Consider the following 16,246-nt stretch of genomic DNA (forward strand, 5'->3'; position numbering starts at 1 on the left):
TAAAAACACTTTGTGATATTTTGCAGCAGAAAATGAACATGTGCTCGTAATAATGTAAACGTGAAACACGTGGAAAAGAGTGCAGGAGATTTTTGGAAGCAAGAAGATGTAGAGTGAGAAGATCACGATGCTGAGTCGAAGTATAAATGCAGCTGAATGTACTGGTGTCATTCAGGGCTCTGCCTGGGTAATCCTGCAGCTCGGCATTATCTTTAGTGGGACTAACATGATGCATTGTGGGAGTTGTACTTGGGCAAACATTGCTCAGCTGCAGTCTTACTTAAAATACAGATGAAGTGCAAATGAAGTGCACTGCCCTTGGGTTTCAGGAGAAATGGGACATACTGAGCACAGGAACGATCCGTAGATGAAACTGTTGTTAAGCCAAGTGCAAAATGAGACAGACCCTTAAGTTTGAAACATTTTAAAGAACAAATAGTTAGAAAAACACTGTTTGTGATACTTACTGATGAATACGTATTAATAAATAAGTAAAGATGATTAAGATCATGAAGATTGCAGTTTTCGTTTCTGTAAAGTGGGATAATTTAAATCTATGAAATGAAATGAGCACCTTTTATACCTCTGCTTTAGTGAGTCTGACAGGCTGAACCACAGGGTGAGGTCAGCATGATTAACCATTAGATGAAAGAATGAATGAATAAATACGAGCGAGGCAAGGTCAGATCTACATGTGACCCTGTTTATTACAAATGATGTAAACACAGGTTTTCTAATTCTCAGAATGTTGGTAGATTCCAGTCCTTTAAAAGCTCAATAAATAACAGAAACAATGAACAACATGATGTATTTATACTGAGGCTGTAGTGACACCTCTGTCCCCTTAGCAGGATTGAGTTGGTACAGGTGAGCTCAGGTAACAGAGGGCTCTGACTGACAGGCTGTTTAACATCTGTTATCACACCACTGAGTGCCAGGACACACTGTGGGAAACACAGAGCTGTCAGAGGAGGATGATGATGATGATCATGTCAGCAGGTATCTCACACTGATAATGCTGAAGTCACTGCAGATAAGAGGCCAACAAGGCTGCTCTAATCGGAAAACACTGCTGGAATTTTAGAGGATAAGAAACTTCAAACTGGCAACACATGAAACCCAGAAGGACACCTTTAAAAATGCGAGGCTGTGGTTCAAATCGATGCATATCTGATAAGTGTGACCCTCGTCTCTGCACAGAAGGCTGAACAGTCCTTATTATTTATTGCATACCACGCGTTAATAGAACACCCTTAAAAAAAAAAGCTAGCAGCTAAAATAGTTGTACATGGCCGTTATGACAAGCAGGAGTCTGGAACAGGAAAGATGAAGTTTTATTTAAACCAGGACTTCTACTTCCATGCGTCTTTTTTCTGCCTGTTATTCACAGCATTATTTATACGTGGGTGATAAGCAGGATAACAGATAACTTACCCATAATCTTGTCAACAGACAGTCTTTGTGTGCTTTGGGTGTTGTCATCACAGAAAATAATTTCCTATGTTACAGTAAACGGCTCCACTCATAGTGCAGCTACAGCCTAAATTTAAGAAGACCAAAGCAGAACCCTTTCTCCTGTTTCAAGCAGAACCTTAAAAATGTGTCTGATTGCAGCTGATTCAGGGCCCCGCTGGAGCCGCCTATGTGGAAGACTAAAAGCATCCATCTTTCTCCAGCTTCAGTCTATCCCTCCGTCTCTTTGGCTGTCTCTGCAGGAGCTGCCTCATCCTCCTGGACTTCAGGTGGATCTGAAACTGGATCTGAACCTGGATTCACAGTCTCATCAGGAGAAAGCTGAGGGGTTCCCTCTTTAGGGGAGCTAGGAGCCTCAACATCCTCAGCTTCACTTACAGCAGCTGGAGGACTTTTCACCTCGTGTTCAGGACTTTTCAGCTCTGGTTCTTCTGAAGGCGGCACAGCTTCATCTTCAACATCTCCCTGTTTGTCCATCTCTGTTTTGCTCTCCTCAGTTTCTTTCTCCTCTCCTTCCTCTTCAGACGGTTTTTCTGTCTCCAGGCCTGCAGCGGTTTCTTCCAAAGGAGGCAGGTCCTCCTCCACTGGAGGAATTCCTTGTCCTGCCGGACTATGAGGTTTATCGTCCTCATCAGGAGCCAAACCTTCCTCCATTATCTCCTCCTCCTCTTCCTCGTCTATCTCATCTTCCAAAGGAGGGATCATCTGTTCCTCTCTTCCTCCAGGGAAGACTCTATCTATGAAGACTTGTTTCAGCTGTTCATCAAAGTAGTCTTCCAAGTACAAGCCGGCACTTCCCACTTCTGAGGTGGACTGTGCCAACAGGACACAGAAATGGACGAGAGGATTAGAAGAGAGCATACTCTTTGATTTTTGGTAAAACTTCAATGAAAGTTATTCAAACTGAAATCTACACCAGTGTTTTACTTATTTTCAGACTTGGTATGAGCCACATTCACCTGACAAGTCCGTAAAAATGTCTCATTCTGAGATATTGTAAGACAAAAATAAGGTTTGAATTTTTGAAAACATCTGCCAATGGGTCAGAAAAATTTACTTGGCAAGTTTCTTGAAATAAGAAAAATGTCTTTATAAAAGAAGCTAAACAAGAACATTTTTGTTATATGACTGTGACTCATATCTGGTTTACTGTTTTACTACAAATAAGAGAAAAACTTTACACAGCATGCAGTAATATGAAGTGTTTTTCAGTTAGGCATTTTTACCTTGTAGTACTTCCCACAGTTGGCAAATATGAGCCGGATGTCTGCCACAAACTCATCTGGGCAGCTGTAATGTTCGCCACCCTTTGACTTTGACTCCAGCTTCTTCTTCACTTTTGACAAGTCCATCGGGGTCTTTATCAGCTCTTTGTACCTTTTTGTCTCCTGCGTTGAAAAAAAATCATTTCAAGTGAAGAAAAAGCTGACGAGTCAACCACTGCACTCTGACACATACGGCTCATTAAAAAAACCCACAGCTATATCTTCACTTCTGAGGACTTACAGAACTGCTCGTCATGTTCACTTTTCTACAGAGGGAGTATTTTTCAAAAGCATTTTATTTTCTACTTGAATAGAAATCAACAGCATGGCATTTACTCACAGATGGAGGAGCAGGTTGCTGGAAATCGGTGCTGAAGTCATTGCAGTACAGTCGCAGTAGCAGCCTCTCACAGCACTGCATATCAAAAAATAAGGGTGCATGTGATCTCCTTGTAAATAGTATAAATATTCAATAAGTCAGTCTTGTTAACCCCTGAGTAGATGTACCCTTCTATCAGCTGGTGTGAATCCTTCACAGGCCTCTTCTTTGCTGTCACAGTCGTACTGCATCTCAGGAGAGACAAGATCTCTGCAAAATGAACAGAACCACTCGCCGCTGTGGAGACAACAGGAAACGCTTATTCAGAGAGTTCACCTGGCTATCACCCAGAAAACCCATCTGTGATTCAGGTTATTGTAAAACCTGAAGTTGGGTATGACTCCTTTGCACAAAGAAAAATCTTGTTGGTTCAGTTCTGTTTGTTCTTCATGCCTTCTCATGGTCAGGATTCAACATTAACTTTTTGTATTTGTGTTGAAAAAAGAAAATTGATGAATCTTTTTTTCAATCCTTTTCTTAACTGACAAAACACTGAGAGATTTTTCACATTTCTTACTGTCTTGAGGAATTCCTCTCAGTAAAGTGCAGACATCTCCCTCAGACCAGCATTGATAGTTGTAATGCATAAGCACAGCTTTTCTAACATATAAAGAGACAAACGCAGGCGGTCTCTCACCTGGGGGACTCATTCAGAGTGGGGATGTGGCAGGCCAGGTGGAAGACTTTGGGACACTTGTCACAGCAGAGCAGCTCTCCTCCGTTCTGACAGACAGCACACCAGTCCTCGTTGGGGTCTTCCTCTGGCTGTGTGCTCTTGTCAGACTCAGGCTGAGCCGCAGGCTGGGTGGGCGGCTCCTTCCCTGATTTGGACTCTGAAGCAGGAGCAGTCACCGCAGCAGGAACCTTCTGCTGCTGGCGAGGCTTGGATTGAGCCCCCGTGCTGCTGTCTGGCAGACTGGACTTCACACTGGACTGCACCTGAAGGATGTTTGGTACAAGTTAAACACAAGGACTCACAGGTAACAGACCCATGAACTCCGTTTAACAACTCCTCTTACAAAATGAACTTCATCCTCATCCTCAGGTTCGTCCTTGATGACAATAATGGGGCCAGGGGATGACCTCCTCCGCCGCTTGGCTGAGGGTGCAGACGGAGGCTCAAATGTTGGCTTCCAGGAAGAGGACCTGACAGAGGAGAGTGAGATGATGAGAAGTTTGTGACCAGGATATAAAAGAACATGATCCTTCTGAGAGGTCAGGAAATGTTTTTAGAGTCTGTCCTGTGAATTCATTTGGACACATCCTGGAAGTAAATCACTTGGGGTAGTTGTGCATATGTAAAATAAAGTGACTACACAGAGAGACGCTTTGGGTTGATAAGCTGCACTGTCACCTGAAACAAAAGCTGGTGACAAACAGTTTTATTGAAATGGAGCAGAAAAATACTTTCAAATGCAAGATCATAATATTTAAAAAAGTTTCCTTCAGGTCAAAACAATCTTAAAAATGTCTCACCCTGTGCTTCTGTCGGAAGATGACGGCTTGGCCATTGGGGAGTTCTGTCGTGCTTGAGCTTGAGAAAAGAGGAAGAGAAATAAATCCCTCTGTCATGTCTAAACTTCAGCTCATTCTCCACATGAGGTGGGGAAGTGTGGTTAAATGTTCTCACCTGACACATGATTGAGTGTGCTGGGTTTGTCTGCAGTGGCTGAAGCTAAACTGGGGGCCAGACTGGGTTTGGGAATAGAAATGGTGATGGAGGGCACGGATCCACCTGACTCATTCCTCTTCATGTAAAAGGACTCCACAGGGCCTCGCTACAGAAACACAGGAAACAGGATGAAATGAATCTCTCTATGAATCATGTGACCCTTACTTTTCATCTCTTTTGCCACCAACCTGAAGATGTGATGTCTGTGTGGCTGCTCCTGCAGTCAGAGGTTGTGGGTAGCGGGATGCACCCTGCAACACATCCACGGGTTTAGGAGGGAAGCTGGAGCTATGGATCAATTCTCTCAGAGACTAGATGAAGAAGAAACCTGGGTGAAGTAGTGGCTCAAGGGTTTCTAGGTTACTATGTGTGACAGAGGATGAAGATATCTGGAAGATCTTTAGATTCTGTGCTACAGCTGGACCAACCCGCTCTGGATTAACTGAAGGCAGCTGAGGAAAGAAAGTAGAAAACACTTTCTGCATGCTGACACATGTTCATCCTAACACGTACACTTACCTGAGCAGACGGGAACCTCGTGTTGTGAATCATGGAGGATGTGGGGCTTCTAGGGTTTGGGTTAGGGTTGCTGTATCTGCGTCCTGGCTGCACCAAGCTGGGTGGGCCTTGTAAGGGGGACGACCCCCCATGGATGGGTCTGGTTGGTGGTGGAGGGCCTGGAGGGCCTGGGGGTCCTGGGAGCTGGGTGTTTTGGTACCAGGACCAGTGGTTAGGACCAGGCTGCCTGTGGGGATGCTGGGACAGCTTGTCAACCTTGACAGAGAAGAGGATGTTGGACAGTTAAAAAGAAGAAAGAAACAAAAAGTTGTAGCAATGATCTCATCAGGTCACTAAAACTTGTGATGCTGAAGAAACCTGACCTGCATCTGGAGCTGAGCCAGTGTACTCTGTCTCTGCTGAGCTGCTGTGAGTCCTGCTGTGGGTGCTTCTGGTCTGGGACCTGATTGGTGGTTGGTGATGGGTGGCCGGCCAGGACCCCTTTCCACGACCAGAGAACCTGAGGAAAACATCAGAAATGTCCTATAACTCTGTCCCAGCCCTGTCATGGTGCACTATTAAAGCTTTAGCTCCTCTGATCATCCATCATTTCTCTGCTGCTCAATAACCAATCACAAACACAGACTGAAAAGAAAAAGAGGATAAAGCAACAAAACTAGTTTTCATTTTTCTGGATGAGGTACCTACATGCAACCAAAGTTGCAAAGTAAGGGGTTTTAGTCACTGTTTGGCATCCTAACAGCTACTCTCGCTCCAGCTCACACACATCCTCACATCAACTCTTTTTTTCTCTACTTCACAGTTTTTTTGAAATAACTTCCAAACTTGTCGTCTTCTGTCCGAATAGACATCAAACTGAGGGACATCGTCATCAGTGGCTTTTTTTTTGTTATGCAGCCATCTTTCAAGCCAACAACAGGCTGAATGAAAACACATGTAGAGCGACTGTCTGACACAAATATAAACCGATGAGTCGTTTTCAGCAGCTGAGTTGTAACTAGCACAAACCATCACATCAATCAATGTCTGGTAATCTAAATGTTCTTTATGCTACATTTAGAAACAACAAAAGGCAGAGATGGTTCATGGTGAGGCCTACAAATCACGTTAATCTTTAACTTTCATTTTAAGAGTAGTGTGACCTTTATCTCTGCTTCAATCTTGTTCAAAGGTTAACATCCAAAGAAAGGAGTGAATCTTTGTACAAGTTTGTGAAGCTTTTATGAAAAAGAAGTTCAGCAAAGAGAAACAACAAAGAAAAGAAAAGAAAGACAAAAAAAAAGAGAAACAACAGCTGGGATGTTTTGGTTTGGAGGCGAGAGAAGCACCATGAATAACGATAAACACCAGCAAAGAAACTACAGCCAAACAGTAAAGACCAGAAAAGAGGACCAATGTGGACTTTTTTTCTCATAGTTTTAACTGTTACTATAAAACTAAAAGTAGTTTCAGCAAGGCTTTGGGAAAGATCTGTCCACCAATATTTAATGTCATGTTCTTCTGCCACTTCTTTAGCACACCCTTTAGTTTATCTAAGACCACTACATTAAGGTAGAATCTGAGATTTTATCAATGTTCATGTTCATAACTACAAATAAGATACTTCACGCACTTAACGAAAAACAAGAGAGCAAAATCAAGCCAACAGGGGTGTAATTCAATCCATATCATTTACAAGAATCAGGAGGGCACAATGGCAAATACAAATAATTTGGGGTAACTTATTATATAATAATTAGAGGATGGATGATTGAGTTACCTCGTCTCAACATCACTCCTTTCATTTTCTCTTTCTTACCCTCAGCAGAACCACATGTTTGTATTTTTATATTTTCGTTTCACAATAAGCATTAGTGTCAGGGATGAGATAACATGGCCATGGTTGTAGATCTTTGTGTTGGCGTCCTGTAAGTGTTTGGTGAGTCTTACCGAGGTCTACGTTAGTGGCCCAGAAACCAGAGCGACACTGAAATCGAACAGAGCTCTGTGGGACGATGGAGGGATTGCAGCTGGCTCTCATCAGGTAATGGATCTGAAAAAGGATCTAAGAAAGAACAGAAGAGTTTCAAATAAGGAAATGAAAATGGGTGTTTGAAGCACTTGCAAAGTACAACAAAAGACTCATCACTGACCAGTCTCTTGCAGTAGAGGAGGGCTGTTCCACTGTGGCTGGCTGTGGCCCATTTGGTGAAGCTGATCACGTAGTCCAAGTGCCTGCTCAGAGATTTGATGTCCTCTTGCTGCTTCTTTAAATTGGACTCGTGGTCCTTGGTCAGAGCCTTGAAGGAAATGTGTAAATTTATTGTCTGGAAAACTCATTCCCTGTTATGTTTACACTGAACAGTCAGAAATACTTTGAGCAAACCTCAAGTTGATTGATGAGGATCTTTCCTTTCCTGTTGATCTCCATAATCAGGTTACAGATGGACTTCTTTATTTCGTTTGTAACGGCCTTCTTGTTTTCTTCCACTTGCTGGAGTCTGTGAGAATCAGAGAAGTCATTCAATGAATCAAAACATCGTGCTTAGCATTTATCCAGCATCAGGATTCTGCATTTAAGATTCCCTCTGTAGGAGTACAACTAATGTACAGTAAGTATTCTGATCATGTCAAATGCACTTCTATGTGAGCTTTGATTCGCTCTCAGGTGGAGAAGCTTACCCGCTGCTGATGCAGTTTGACATGTCCTCAATAACCTTTCTCTTGTCTTGTAACTGCTTCGTCATGTTCTCCAAATACTGCTTGTGGTTTCTGTATGCATCATCTAAAAACTGGTAACTACAAACAAAAAAACATGTGCATAAATAGTTTAAACACAGCAGGAGCTTATCAAAGCTTCATTTGTCAAACACATATTTTTTTAACCTTTGAGGTGATAAATACACTGCATTTGTGGAAGGGAAAATGAGCAGCCTACTTGTGATCCTTGTGCTTCAACAGCTGACAGTCTCGACAGGTTAGTCTGTCACATGTCTCACAGAACAACTTCAGAGCCTCCTGCTTGTGGATGTCACAAAACACAGGCTTCTGCGTAGAAATACCAACTGCTTTTGGGAAATAGAGAAAGAGGAGAACATGTAGAAATGTACTGTCAGTATATGACACCCTGATTTTTTTCATTGCAAAACCTGACAAAACGTGCTCCTCTTTACAGTAACTCTAACTCGCTGATGTTTTGATGCACAGTTTAGCGTACTGTACCAGGGGACATCTCCTCTTTCTGGCGTATGGTGTGATCCCTGGTGAACCTGACCCTCTGGTGTGCCTCAATACAGGTTACACACAGAAACTCCACACACTCCACGCAGTAACCAGTCGCCTCTGTGTTGTCATCACAGCTCATACACACCTATCAAACACAGAAATCAAAGAAGAGACATATAGAATCATCAAATGCAGCTTTGCAGTTGGAAGAGGAGACAATAAATGAAGGAGGAGAGAGTGATGACCAACCTGACTGGCCTTTTCCACTGTGCTGCTTGGTACCTCTGCAGAGTCCTTTACAAAGAAATTATCCAAGATGTCCATCTCCCAACATTCTTGTCTGCATACTGGACATCGCAGGGCACCCGCTGGAGCAAGGCAAGAGCAACCATTTAAAACGTCCGCTCACAAATACAAACACAACTTCATGTTTTCTGATGAAAACACTGGGCTAAGTGACGAGATTCTGGTTTTGACCCAATCACAAAAATAATATACATTACAAACGGAGAGATAACAGACAGATAACTGAGCATGCAGCTATGAATAATGTCTGAATCTTTTTATTCAGATCTCATGTAAACAAAGGAAAGTCTCTCACATGGTTTGTTGCTGTCCACCTGTCCCTGTGAGTCCCGTCTGGGTTCCGCACTCCTGAAGGGAGGAGGCAGGCACTTCTTACAGAAGGAGTGAAGACATGGCAGCAGTTTGGGCTCTCTGTTGTGGAAGCTTAACTTGCAGATAGGACAGGTATCCATGAGCCCGAAGGTGCCTTGTTGTTTCAGCCTTTCTTCCCCTGCAGGCAAACTTTCTGCCTCATTCTCCACAATGATAACTATGTCATCATTATCAATGTTTTCAGCACTTTCATCCATCTTTTAGTCAACTGATCAATACAGCGTTACCCCCTGAACACAAAGCACAGTCTATACTTCCTCTGGTTTTGTAAGCTCTCGGGGAAATACAGCTACGAAATAATCCATCATTACTTTCAAAATATAGTTATTCAGTCTTTTCAGTCGCTGTATCAAACTGTGTCCATAGCTTCAGCTGATGTATAATTTTCCGTTTTCGAAGCTAAATTAGCAACGTAGCATTCTTAAAATAACACAAATGCTTCCACAGAACTTTACTTATTTCTCATTCGTCGATTTCCTGCTCAATATTAAATGAAAATTAACCCGCCCGGCTTACTAAAAATAACACATTAGGCTCTTCAAGTGGTATTTTAAAGTCCATATTCCCCTCACAGAGCCGTCCGTCGGCGAACTGTTAGCTCAAGACATATGGCATACACTACCCAGAGAGCATTGCGGTAATTTAAAGCTACAGTGTCCGTCAAAGGTCAAACTTAATTTTGTTTAAATGTGACTTTCTAGTTCCAGTTGTCTCTGACTCGGGAGATCAAAAAACTCGCTGGTAAAATGTTTATCACTTCCTCTACTTATCAATGTGTCGTTGCGTTAAACGCTTACTTTATCACTCTGTCCTACTTTTGTAGGAGGTCTGTGTCTGTCTATGGGAGGAGTTAGACAGGGTTTAGACGTTTAAGACTGGTTATGAACTCAGATATAATGACACTGTGGCTGTGGCGTACGATACAGACTCAAGCTGGAGTCACAGTTAGATAGACATGGAGTTGACATCTAAAAATCACTCTATTCCTTTGAATGATGGGAACAGCATGCCTCTGATAGGACTGGGAACATACGGAGACCCCCGCACGGTGAGACAGAATCCTGCTTGGTAGAAATAAATCATTGGCCTGTTTGTCAAACAGCATTCAGACTGTGTTCTGTTATCTTAGATATAATTTGAGATGTTAGTTACACTTGTTTTTTTTCCATAGACTCCCAAAGGAACTGCATGTGAAGCAGTCAGGGCTGCTATTGAAGCAGGTTACAGACACCTGGATGGAGCTTTAGTTTATTTCAACGAGCATGAAGTGGGACAAGCTATAAGGGAGAAAATAGCAGATGGAACTGTGAGGAGAGAGGACATATTCTACTGTGGAAAGGTGTGAGCTATTCCTTTTTCTTTTCTTTTTGTTTATTTGAAAGGTGAAGTTGTCCTGCTTTACTTGTTTACTATTACCTTATTCCCTTCTGTAATCTTCAAAGCTTCGAAGTAAGAGCTACATATTTGATAAAACTAACACTTCTGCACTGATTTGCAGTTATGGAACACATTCCACCCCCCTGAGCTAGTTCGACCTGCCTTGGAGAGAACTCTGCAGACATTGCAGCTGGATTACGTTGACCTTTATATTGTTGAAATGCCCATAGCCTTCAGGGTAAACATGTTTATAATGTCACACTTTAATTTATGGTCAGTTCAGTCTCCATTCTTAGGTGAAGATTACCTCTAACAGACTGAATATTTTGTTTCCCAAAGCCAGGAGACACATTTTACCCAAAGGATGAAAATGGGAAGTACATTTACCATAAGACAGATCTCTGTGCTACCTGGGAGGTAAGATTCTTAGATCATTCAACCCGACAAGCCTCGAGAGTTGTGGAATGCAAGATTTTCTTTGTGGGCAGCTGCAGCAGGGTTGGACCATAGACTGCATAAAACAGGGTTGGACTCTTTATGGATCAAATAGCAGCTCAAAGTCTAACTCAGTGTTTACTGACTGTGACCATGAACAGGCTATGGAGGCTTGCAAAGATGCTGGGCTAGTAAAATCTATCGGTGTCTCCAATTTCAACAAGAGACAGCTGGAGTTGATCCTGAACAAACCTGGACTGAAGCACAAACCTGTGTCTAACCAGGTACACACAGAAACCACCTGTTTTCCTGAATTTGGGTCAAGGATTAGAAACTTAAAGATTGTGAAAAAACAAAAGTTTAGGACTTGATGTTGAGTTAAAATTAGATCTAGATGCTATTACAAAGACTACATGTGATATTGATATTAGCTACCAATAAGCAAAGTGTCAGTCATATGGCACACTAAATTTGAGTCTCTGTTTCTTCACCAGGTTGAATGCCATCCCTATTACACTCAGCCAAAGTTGCTTGAGTACTGCAGGCAGCATGATATTGTTATTGTGGGATACAGCCCTTTAGGGACATCCAGAGATGCATCATGGTATGGTAAATACTTTATCTGTTTAGTTAGTGAGCCACTTTTTAACTGCAACTATGACTTAAACAGTATGAAAGTGTCACTGTAAAGCACAAACTATGTGTTGAGTATAAATCATTTTATTTTCACAGGGTCAACCTGAAATGTCCCCCACTGCTGGGGGATGAGTTATTGGTATCAATTGCTAAAAAGTACAACAAAACCACAGCTCAGGTGTCCTTAAGGTTTAACGTGCAGAGAGGAGTGGTGGTCATCCCAAAGAGCTTCAGCCCAGCTCGCATTCAGGAGAACTTTCAGGTTTGTTCATAAGTCAGGGTTTGAATCTAACATGCTGAACTTACAAATGAGTGTCTTGAAGAAAAAAGAAATGTGATATCAAAATGAATCTCTTTTCCAAACTGCAGATATTTGACTTCTGTCTCTCTGAAGCTGAGATGAAGGCAATTGAAGGACTGGATAAGAATATAAGATTTGTGGAGCTCCTCATGTGAGTAGAGTGTATGATTTTTAAAGGTATTCTGTTTGTGGATTGACTTAGAAATAAACACTTTTTCTTCTTTATTGACTGAACAGGTGGTCTGATCATCCGGAGTACCCCTTTCATGATGACTACTAGAGGCTACTAATAACTTCTGTCAGAAAATCAAGTTATCCTGTTCAGCTTACAGCTCTTTTTTGTTCTTGGCTGAAACAGAAAATAATTTTGGTATGACTTGTATTTCACTATGATTTTATAATATAAAGTTAATGACTTGAATTTGCTTGAGAAAATGCAAATAAGGTTTAGCAAGCTGTTTTATGTATTTTTTCTTTATCCTTTTCTCTTTTTTTTGTCAATTCTTGCCCTTTCACTACTGAATTTATGAAACATGTTTTTTTTGTTTCTTCTCGCTGCTACCCATATCCTTCTGTAATTATTTATTTGCAACTGTCTGATTTTATTTGTCTGAGCTCTACAGTCATCTTTATACTGGCACCATTGCAAATAAGGATTCTACTTCAATGTATTTCAGAGAATTAAATAAAAGAATGAATAATTATATTCCTTATATTTTCAACGGACCTTAAAGATAGAGTTAGTATAGATTTTTTTTTTTTTTTGTTGTTGTTGTTGTTTTTTTTTTTTTTTTTTTTTTTTACAATAGAATCAATATTTCACAACCATTAATCAATCATTTCAAGAGAACAAAAAAAAACTGGACAGGATTCCATGGGTTTGTAAAATAGTTTTTACTGGTCAACTATAAAGTTGGCCAGTAGAGAGAGGTGACAATGCGCTAGCAAATGTGTGGTCCCACACAAGAAGGGTAATAAGTCAACCACAGGTTAGCAGGATGCCACTTAAACACAGTACAAAGCATCAGCACCAGCTACCAGTAATCAGAGAAAATCTGTATTGGAAAAGCAGCAGACTTCTGCACTTTTCCTTTTTGCTCATAACTATATGTTATATATGTTTTGGTATTTGTTATGCTTTTATTCATCTTTAATTTTTATCCTTCCCTTTTTATTCATTTCACTTATATTATCTACTTAAATTTTATTCAATTTTGATTTATTTCTATAATTTTAAATCATTTCAATAGACATCTTTAAAGGGTATGTTTTATGTATTACTTCATTTGAAGGTTTTTCCGTCGTTCTGTTTAATTTTATTGTTATTATTTTATAGTTTTTTTTTTTCAATCTCTGTAAATTGAACTGCATTTCATTGGTGTGAAAGGTGGTATATAAATAGGAGTAGATTGATCGTTTGATATAAAACCATATACAAAACACTTTGTTACACTTTTCATATTCATACGTTGTTCAAAGTTACTGGATGTCCCTGAAAGCACCATAGAGATCACCCAGTCCTGCTAGTTGTGTTAGCATGTTAGCAAACGCGGATACAACACAAACAGACGACGCTTAATAAGCGAAGAGTGACACCAGGGAGGACAAAGCATGAAAGTTACATGCTTTTATTTAATATTTAGTGATTGAGACACACTGACGCCAGCCACAGAGGACTCTTCTGCTCAGCCGACCCTCCTCTTAATGCCGTCAACGTTTAGCTGCGCAACGGACGTGTTAGCTGAATTGATATTAGCTGAATGCTAGGTGTTGTTAGCCCGGAGTGTTTAAATGAATGGAGCCGCCCGCTAATCTCCTCCTTATTATGCCCTAACTTTACCTCTTCTTTGCGCATAGATGCTCGGAAAAGTTGGCGTCGAAGTTGGAGCGTGATAATGTTTGGCAGTGAACATTACAAACCGACTTCATAAGCTAACGAACGGTGGATAAGTTGGTTGTGAATGCATCATCACGCAGAAATAATGCTGAACCTTTATCACACAGTGTATGTGCACTACCCAGGCACCTAACAGCAGTGTTAGCCTGCGTATCATAACACTGCAGACAACCTCTTCCAGTCTGGGGTTTTATTTCTTTCCTCTGGGAGCCCAAACTCCTGATTTCGCTCGAATTGTGTCAATATATTCTGAAATTGGCTTTGTGAAGCTGTCGTCTGAAAGGAGGAATGATGGCGTTTCAGACTGACCCTGCCCTCCGTCCCAGGTAGGGCTGTGAGGAGTCCTCGGCCTGCCCTGGCCCGCTGATCACGGATGATGAAAATACCGTGATCACCTAAATTGTAGTATTTATGAAATCACTTTTATGATTTGATATCGCGGCTGGGATGCCACGACGATGACCCGACTTTTTTAATTTGATTATGTCATTTGGTGATTGTGGAAGTTCCCCAGGACCAGAGTTATTGGAAATAATCATGGACTGTTGATCACAGCACGTTTATTTTAGCACATTTAGGGTTTTTTTTTAAAAAAAAGATCTTCTCAGCTGGACATCACCAATATGTCTGCATTTGCCGAGTTCGTCCCTCCGCCTGAATGCCCGGTGTTTGAGCCCAGTTGGGAGGATTTCTCGGATCCTTTAGGTTTTATCAACAAGATCAGACCAATCGCAGAGAAAACTGGCATCTGCAAGATCCGACCCCCCGAGGTAAAGTCTCAAATCCTTTAAAATCTTTTGATAAACAGAGGTTAAAGTCAGCCGTGGTTGTCTGTGATGCTCTTAGGTAGCCGGTACTGGTTAATTGTGGCCTGCGCGTTTTTAGCGATAGGCTGCCATTATTGGTGTAATAAAGGTCAGATAACTACGCTTAGTTTTCCTCTCAACAAAACGCCATGTGCACATTGGTAAAAATCCACCTTAAACTATTCATCCTGGAAGTTTAGAGCAGGCAACATGAATTTGACCTTGTTTTGTGTATTGATAAGTTTTTGTTATTGTGGGAAGGTGTAATACTGGTACAGGCCTGTTGCTCTATCATAGTTTGTGGTCGATGTTTTCCCATTGCTTTGTAGTCCCATGTTGTAATTTGATATACCCATAAGACTGTGTTTTTAATGCGTCTTGGAGCTTTTTTTCAATAAAAAAAAATAAATAAAACAACAAAATTCAGAACTAGAGAAAAAGAAGCTTTAATGAGTTCTGGGAGGAACTTTTGACAAAAAAAAACAAAAAAACAAAAACAAAAAACAAAACCAAACAAACCAAAAACTAGTTTACATGCAAACTTTGCCTGGAAAATCAAGAGTATATTGATTATTTTTGGATTAACCTGTTATTGGTTAGGTTTAACTATCTGTCTACTAAAGTGTTTCTGCCTGAAATGCCCACCCCTGATGTTTAAACTACCGTCTTAAAAACGATATAAATGCATGCAATTTGTAGGACTTTAAATGGTGGGGTACATCCATGAAGGCAACACAAATAATTATTTTCCAGAATTATTTATTCTTACTTATTTTCATCTCATTCTCAGTTGATCTTGTTCAAAATTGCCACCTCTTTACATTTCAAACTGTTAGTTTTGTGCTATGATATATACCATCACCTAATGCCATTCAGTCTGCTGCACCTGTATGTTGTAGATTGAGTAACACCATGACACAGACACTGTCCTATTCTTGATGTTGTTTTGAAACAGTCTCCTGTGTCTTCTTGTCAATCAGGACTGGCAACCTCCTTTCGCCTGTGATGTACGCAACTTCCGCTTCACTCCTCGAGTACAGAGGCTGAATGAACTTGAGGTGAGCTACAGAGAAGATGCACTCTGAGTGAAGGTGTGTCAGGTATTGCTTTATAAGGTACAGGGTAATAACACATTCCTACACCTCGGGCTGCAGGGTAATATGCAGACTTCGTTCCCATCTGTGTGGCAACTGAAGTGTTTCTGATGTCATGTAGTGCCTTTGTGTTGGAGTAAAGCTGCATTATGAGAGTTTTAAGAAGAGAGCTGTGGTTGTGTGCCTCAGAAACCATTTCAATATAATTTGCCTGATGTGTGAAATACAAACATTCCCCCATGTTCATTCTACGTCATTTCTTTTCTCTGTCCTGCCTGTCCAGGCCCTCACCCGGGTTAAGCTCAACTTTCTGGATCAAATAGCGAAGTTCTGGGAGCTGCAGGGATCCAAAATTCGATTCCCTCATGTGGAGAGAAAGGTTTTGGATCTGTACCAGCTCAGCAAGGTAAAAATAGAGCTACTAGAGTATCATCTTTTATCAGCTCCTGTGTTTTACTTGATGACAAAGCATCACTTCAGTCTCTGGGTTCTATTTTTCTGAAAGCTTTG

General features: G+C 41.1%; 3 protein-coding genes across 7 annotated transcripts in view; 2 read left to right on the forward strand and 1 right to left on the reverse strand.

Annotated features, from left to right (window-relative positions):
* Positions 1 to 727: 727 nt before the first annotated feature.
* Positions 728 to 9,798, reverse strand: trim24 (tripartite motif containing 24). Of its 3 annotated transcripts, none has more exons than XM_074697996.1 (19): positions 9,114 to 9,798; positions 8,762 to 8,880; positions 8,510 to 8,657; positions 8,226 to 8,352; positions 7,970 to 8,086; positions 7,674 to 7,788; positions 7,441 to 7,587; positions 7,238 to 7,352; positions 5,671 to 5,807; positions 5,309 to 5,563; positions 4,978 to 5,100; positions 4,748 to 4,895; positions 4,594 to 4,651; positions 4,137 to 4,263; positions 3,755 to 4,056; positions 3,246 to 3,354; positions 3,079 to 3,153; positions 2,700 to 2,861; positions 728 to 2,286 (listed from the first exon to the last, which is right to left on the reverse strand). In XM_074697996.1, the coding sequence occupies exons 1-19, from the start codon at positions 9,385 to 9,387 to the stop codon at positions 1,684 to 1,686; spliced, it is 3,261 nt and encodes a 1,086-aa protein (XP_074554097.1). In that variant the 5' UTR covers positions 9,388 to 9,798; the 3' UTR covers positions 728 to 1,683. The 3 variants fall into 3 exon arrangements, with proteins under 3 accessions (XP_074554097.1, XP_074554098.1, XP_074554096.1); XM_074697997.1 differs by having other exon boundaries at positions 4,978 to 5,040; positions 8,226 to 8,355; XM_074697995.1 differs by having other exon boundaries at positions 8,226 to 8,355.
* An 81-nt stretch (positions 9,799 to 9,879) lies between these two features.
* Positions 9,880 to 12,577, forward strand: LOC141810445 (aldo-keto reductase family 1 member D1-like). Of its 2 annotated transcripts, none has more exons than XM_074697998.1 (10): positions 9,880 to 9,931; positions 10,014 to 10,238; positions 10,362 to 10,529; positions 10,689 to 10,805; positions 10,907 to 10,984; positions 11,164 to 11,286; positions 11,497 to 11,606; positions 11,735 to 11,900; positions 12,008 to 12,090; positions 12,177 to 12,577. In XM_074697998.1, the coding sequence occupies exons 2-10, from the start codon at positions 10,146 to 10,148 to the stop codon at positions 12,217 to 12,219; spliced, it is 981 nt and encodes a 326-aa protein (XP_074554099.1). In that variant the 5' UTR covers positions 9,880 to 9,931; positions 10,014 to 10,145; the 3' UTR covers positions 12,220 to 12,577. The 2 variants fall into 2 exon arrangements, with proteins under 2 accessions (XP_074554099.1, XP_074554100.1); XM_074697999.1 differs by having other exon boundaries at positions 9,883 to 9,931; positions 10,196 to 10,238.
* An 851-nt stretch (positions 12,578 to 13,428) lies between these two features.
* The window catches only part of kdm5a (lysine demethylase 5A), a 29,895-nt gene continuing 27,077 nt past the window's right edge, over positions 13,429 to 16,246 (forward strand). For both annotated transcript variants that reach the window (XM_074697780.1, XM_074697781.1), the window contains exons 1-3: positions 13,429 to 14,606; positions 15,623 to 15,700; positions 16,020 to 16,142. In XM_074697780.1, coding sequence (XP_074553881.1) covers positions 14,460 to 14,606; positions 15,623 to 15,700; positions 16,020 to 16,142 — 348 coding nt within the window. In that variant the 5' untranslated portion in view covers positions 13,429 to 14,459. The remainder of the gene's footprint in view (positions 14,607 to 15,622; positions 15,701 to 16,019; positions 16,143 to 16,246) is intronic.

Source organism: Halichoeres trimaculatus, unplaced genomic scaffold (genome assembly GCF_033239565.1).
Source record: "Halichoeres trimaculatus isolate MK-OKI-2021-1 unplaced genomic scaffold, fHalTri1.1 fHalTri1_scaffold_21, whole genome shotgun sequence".
NCBI classification, from domain to species: Eukaryota; Metazoa; Chordata; class Actinopteri; order Labriformes; family Labridae; genus Halichoeres; species Halichoeres trimaculatus.